Source organism: Dinoponera quadriceps, unplaced genomic scaffold (genome assembly GCF_001313825.1).
Source record: "Dinoponera quadriceps isolate SergipeBrazil2010 unplaced genomic scaffold, ASM131382v1 scaffold5109, whole genome shotgun sequence".
NCBI classification, from domain to species: domain Eukaryota; kingdom Metazoa; phylum Arthropoda; class Insecta; order Hymenoptera; family Formicidae; genus Dinoponera; species Dinoponera quadriceps.
This window is the reverse complement of record NW_014559156.1, coordinates 1,886-8,073: the sequence shown is the minus strand read 5'-3', so window position 1 is coordinate 8,073 and position 6,188 is coordinate 1,886. Positions and strand designations below refer to the sequence as shown.

Genomic DNA, 6,188 nt, shown 5'->3' with positions numbered 1-6,188 from the left:
CCCCCCCCGGATCCTCATAGTACGGATAAGAGCGAATCACGTCGTCCCTGTCGTCACGTTGTGCCGATGATTGCGCTAATGAATTGCAATCGCATTTCGCGCAGCAGTATAAGCGGCCAGTCAGAAAACAATAATTACGACGCGATACGACTCGCGCGTTACGTTTGCCGTTGCGCGAGAGAGAGGCGCAGTCGCGCGTTACTCGAATTCTAACGAATGATTTCGTTTAATTACAGGTAACTTCGCCGGCTACGCGTCAATTAATCTTCCGCTATTGTGTGTACAATTGGCCGTTCTCAATGTGTTCCACTGATAATTTAATAGATAGGTAAGTTTTGAATACGCGATTCGCGTGTAATCGCTAATTATAGCTGAATCAACGCTCGCGGAGCGCGTCTATATCGCGCCGCGCGCGTTGTTACGCCGGGTTTAACGGGAATCNAAAAGGACTCTGTATCCCCTCCCCCCCCCCCTCCTTTTTTATCCATTACCCCTTAGCCTCCTCTTCCTCACACACGGAGAAGTTGCGCTGTCTGCGCGCAACGCTCAGGTAATTTGTTTATTAAAGCTTCCGAGGGAGGATAACGCCTGCACGTTGTTGTAAAAGAAAAATGTTGATCGCCGCGTTCCACGTACGTATGTACGTATAATTGGTCGAGATACACGATACATAGTTCACGTATTTTTTCTGAGCTCCGACCTCAACGGCCGGCACGCGGAATTCCTCCTCCGGCTGCGCTTCAAATGGGTTTGTTGTATTAAAGAGCTTGCCCATTTAAATTGACTATCCGCAATGATTTTCACAGTGGTTAGCGAGGCATTGATCTTTATAAATAAATAATAAATAAATAAATATATAGTATCCGTCGAATGAATGTTCCGTATTTTTTTCCTCGTAGTATATTGTACCTGTACGGATCTTTGAAGAGATCTGTCGCCGCGGAGCAAATTATGCTATAATAATAATAGTATTAAGTTCTGAGGCGTGTATGGAGAGCCGAGTAATTCAGCAACTCCTGATATAATTTATGCGTGTGATTTCAGATTGCTCCGTTCTACCCCGATGAAGATCCGTGTGTGATGGTGTGCGTGCAGAAAATCGTCGGCTGCGCGTCGAACACTCCGCGTGAGGCGTGAAGCGAAAGATTCTCACACGATCAAGGTCGAGCCGGACACGAAAGATCCGCAGTATTGCCTCTCATCTTCGTTGCTTGTTAATAAGGACATTAGTTGTACATTGTAATTACACACACATATATATATATATGCGATACATCACTATTCCGGCGGTAATCGGCGTTTAATCGAAGCGAAATGAAATTAACGAATTGTTAATAATTGATTCGCGTGAAGGGACGACGTGAGAGGAGCTGGCACAGTGGGGCTCCTTTGAACTCCGGGGAACATCGTTTGTGTCAACCCCGTCTTAACTCCTTCTCGCTGGAACTTCTTTGAAAATTTAACCGAGCATTATTTCGTTTTATGAGACTGCCGACTTTCGGTTTTGATTTGGCTCACCGTGAAGTGAATTTTAACTTTCAATTGTAGCTTAATATCATACCCCAATTAGAACGGGAAGCTAAGTTTTCTTACCTGCCAAACTCATTTGCTGAACTCAATTTGTTAAAGCAGCGCGCTTAATTTTTCACCGCTCGCAAGCCGGGGAAGCTAAATATATTCGCGTCGTCACTATACACACATTTTGTTCGCGTTACCGGTTTTCAGTTCTCCGAAGTCAGTCAGGGAAGAGTATTCCGAAGGCTCTCTGTGCGTGCGCGCGATATTGGAATTTCGGTTGTTGCAAATAATATGCAGTTGCAATAATATTGTTGAAACTTTCCAACTTGTTTATACGGGAAACGCACAAACGATCGGCGACTCGAAAGCGGCGAGAGCGCGAGACTAATTCGAAATTATCTTTCGAAGCGCGTTTCGTTGAGACGCTTTGAATGAGGACGACGATTTAAATTGTATTTATTTATTGGACTTGTGTGTAAAAAAAAAAGGAGCGTACGGTCGTATACCTGATTAGCGATAAGCTTGCGGCGAAGTAGCCGAAAATGCGTCTCATCTCATCGGCTGTTTAAGCTCTTTCAAACAGCCGACGATATTTCCGCGCGGCCCTCCTAATAAATCGAGAATCATTTCGCCACAATCGAGATTCGAGAACGCCGGCGACGAGAGAAACGCAATTTCTCGGACCGAGCCAATTAATGGAGCGACGACCCGACGGCCGTTCGAAGGGCGAAAAAGAAGAACGGACGACGACGACCCCACGCGGTTTCTCGTTACTTCACGGAGACACTTCGCGGATGCAATGAACGACGTTGAACGACGTACGATCAGAGTCACAAAGTGCAGCGCATACGAGATAATGATGAGGATGATCGAATGTAACGAACTTTGAGATAGAATGTTTGGCAGGTTGTTCTGAGTAAAAAGTGTCGTATGAACGTAGGTCATGTTCTCGATACTTACGTGATGACAGAAATCTTTGCCGCTATCATAGTAAAATCACATGTTTGATACACTTGAAAAGAAGAAAAGTGATAGAATTAACGAAATCTTGCTTAAAAAAGTTGCAAGGCTCGGTGTCATATTTTCAGCAGCGCGCACATCAAGGAGGCCACTTGTAAATTTGGTATTTATCAAGCGAAATTACGTTCTTTATTTTATCTATTTAAATAACAGATGTTAATTTGAAACAAATCTGAGGTAAACACATTTTATACGCGATTTTATACATAATGTTACAAATACGGAAATATTATTAATTTGTACTTTTCTTATTACCCTTCAATAATTCTCCGTGTTAAAGTGACGCAAAAATTTCAGTGGTGTCTAGCATAAAATTTTTACCGTGTACATACGACTCAGTGGGTTCACACGACACATTTCTTTACTCAGAATGACCTCCCAAACGATCTGTCCAAGTTTGTCATACTCCGAATCGCCTTCAGTTACAGCATTTAATTAATTAATTCACGATCACGGATCTGGTTTCGGTAACCGATAGTTTCCTCCGCGTGTTATGTGGATCGTCACAACGAGCACGGAACGTGCTTTACACCGGTTTTCATTTGTACACACCATCAGAGACATATCTTATGCGAAATGTCTCGTGAAAATATGGCCTCTCTTACCAAAATAACTGTCTCAGAGAAGCAATAACAGCGCGAGTTTCTCGTTATTTTGTCGGTAAACCGAGCGCGCACGCGCTTGCTTGCTCGCTCGTGGAGTCGCCGGCTCGTCGCGGCAAAATTCGACGAAAAGCATTTCGGAAAGCGCGCGACACGAAAAGTATTCGCGTGCATTAGAGAGTATCAAATAGACACGCCCTCGTATTGAGTAAACACACATACGCACATACACACACAGATATTGTAACACATCGCGTATCGCTAATGTTTGCAATCATCGCTTCCGGGGAGAGAGTATAACGTGTTCTTTGAAGATAAATAGAAGTACGGGGCAGGCTTCCACGTCGCACATTCTTACATTCGTACGCTTTCGCGCAACCTGCACAATCTATTCCGACCTAGTATCGCTACGAGATATATATATATATATATACATACACTGTTATATATATATATATATATATATATATATTATAAATGCGCAAACATTTCGTAGAGCCCGCTGCTCCGTGCGGGCGGCCTAAGATGGACTTCGCGGCAGTATCCCATTGTTTAATGGATTGTCATCCTCTTGTCTTTGTCTGATAGGGACAGGATTGATTTTTATTACCGTCACACCGTGTTACTACGTTATCCGAGAGAGAGAGAGAGAGAGAGAGAGAGAGAGAGAGAGAGAGAGAGAGAGAGAGAGAGAGATCCTCATTTTCGACGACATCAGCATCTGTGCGCGAATGCGTGAGCACATAGAGTAAGAAAAGCACAAGAGAAGAAAAGAAAAGAAAAGAAAACGAAACGTTCCCGTCGACGTTCTTCTTCGAGCGATAATACAGTTTTAGAATGTAAAGCGGGGTCTGTAATGAGAATTTAAGCTCTGAGCCTTGAGAAATTGACCAACCGTAGTTCGAATGTGAGGAGAATAATCGGTCTATGATCGGTCGATTTCTTCAGGATTAGAGCTTAAAGCACCTATTGTAGACCGGGAGATTTAGGGAGAAGTTGTTAGACGTGTGACGCACGTCGTTGCACGCATAGCAGGTGTCGCGCGCACGTGCAATTCATCCCCAATAGCGTCCGTCGCAAACGATCGGACCGCGAGAGACATGACGGACTAACACTCGTCTAGTTTTAAAAATCGAATTTACAGGCGATAAGGTACATCTACGTTTTAGCATACAAAAGTATACACACACGGTACTACACAAGGATATCAATTCGCGCGAGTTGTATATAAATCTGTACACTAGAGAGCGAGAGAGAAAGAGAGAGAGAGAGAGATACATGATACATTTCGTTGTGCAGGTGTAATAAAACAAATAAAAACAAGAAAAAAAGAAGAAAAAGAAAAAAAAAGAAAAAAGACTGGGAGAACCCGGTAAGCGGGAAACGCTCAAATCAATTTTCGGAAACATTGATTTCACGCGTATTTCAGAAACATTTCGCGGAAACATTATTTTTAACGTTTCGACTAAATATCGTTAACAATGACGTTGTACGCAACATTAAGACCTACATACTTGAAGGCGTGTTACGTGTTACAAAATATCATTGTAATAACGTTGCATTGATGATTTTTTGCTTACTGGAAAAGAGGTGGTGGGGGGAGAGAGGGGGAGAATTTTTCTGACCAAACTGCGTAGTTACGTACGTCGTAATCGCGTTACTAATTGTAGCGTCACTTGATAATTTAATCGTTTTCACACGGATGCGAGATATGATGAGGGAGGGAGCCCGATGATGGAAACGAGCGAGACCCGAAACTCTAGAGGAAATCGCTTCGAAAGGTAAATCGGTAGCTGCGAGCGTGCGGGTCGTAACTTGCGGAACGCAGCGGTCTGCCTGGAATTCTCCGCGTGGAATTCAGTCCCGACGATAACGTCAGTCGTTCGTCGCAGGAAGCGATATTTCTCGATAATTTCGTGATATCGTTGATATGATTCCGGCCAAGAACGGCCTCACGGGACTTACTTGCGCACTTCCGTAAGTTCAAGAGAGACTTTTCTTCGATGGGAAAAAAATATGTGTACATATTATTCCGGAGCGGCTCTCTCTTTCTCTCTCTCTCTCTCTCTCTCTCTCTCTCTCCCTCCATCTTCCTCTCTCTTTCGTTGGTTTCCTTGTGGCGCCTTCGTACGCGCGTAGGATAAACTCAAATTTGCTTTTCAAATGACAATATCTTAATGTGTTAAGTGGGAGAAAGAAAGAAAAAGAGAGAACGAGAGAGCGAAAGAGAAAGAGAGAGAGAGAGAGAGAGCAACACGTGTGTGCCTCGCGTTGTAAGCTTACGATATATTGTTGTAATATACGCGCGATACTATTCGCTCGGCGCTTATCACGTACTACGTCACTCGAAGGGACTTAAATTCCGATTTTCGTCTTTTTATATAGCTTTGCTCACTCGGAAACTGACCGGGTGCGGGTGTAATTGCACGTCCTACGTCGATTATACGTGTCCATGTTGTACTTTCCGGTCTAACGTATACACATTGTAATTTTATACTAAATAATAGTCTTTACTACCTCTGTAAACACTATTTAGATACATCGAATTCATGTTATACATATATGTATGTATATATTTGTGTGTATATATCGATTAAGGCGCCGTTGGAACAAATTGTTTGATAACTAATACAAGCATAATCAATGTTTTGTGTCTAAATTTGTGTTTGAAGTATACAGTTTCCTACTTCAACATTAATTATTATGTCATCATCATCATCATCATCATTATTATTATTATTATTATTTTGCTATTGAAGTCTTTGGGATACTTTAATCAATCACAAAAAGTAGAAAAAATTAAAAGGATGCAAACGCGGCAAAAAAAAAAAGATTCTAAGGACGATACTCATCAGTCAGAGTGTTTTAAGTTTATTTAGATATGTCGTAGCCAATGAAATAAGCCGTACAGCACTGAATATGAAGGGGTCACAGAATCCTGACAGGAATAAAAAAAAAATTACGAAAATGATGGGAGTGTGGAAAGTTGTAAATGAATAGGACTAAATCAATAGGAGCTAACTTCAGTAGATTATACACATACATGCA

General features: G+C 42.3%; 1 protein-coding gene across 3 annotated transcripts in view; it reads left to right on the top strand.

Annotated features, from left to right (window-relative positions):
* The window catches only part of LOC106750199, a 174,467-nt gene extending 169,121 nt beyond the window's left edge, over positions 1-5,346 (top strand). For all 3 annotated transcript variants that reach the window (XM_014630350.1, XM_014630351.1, XM_014630352.1), the window contains 2 exons: positions 237-328; positions 1,045-5,346. In XM_014630350.1, coding sequence (XP_014485836.1) covers positions 237-313 — 77 coding nt within the window. In that variant the 3' untranslated portion in view covers positions 314-328; positions 1,045-5,346. The remainder of the gene's footprint in view (positions 1-236; positions 329-1,044) is intronic.
* Positions 5,347-6,188: the final 842 nt, after the last annotated feature.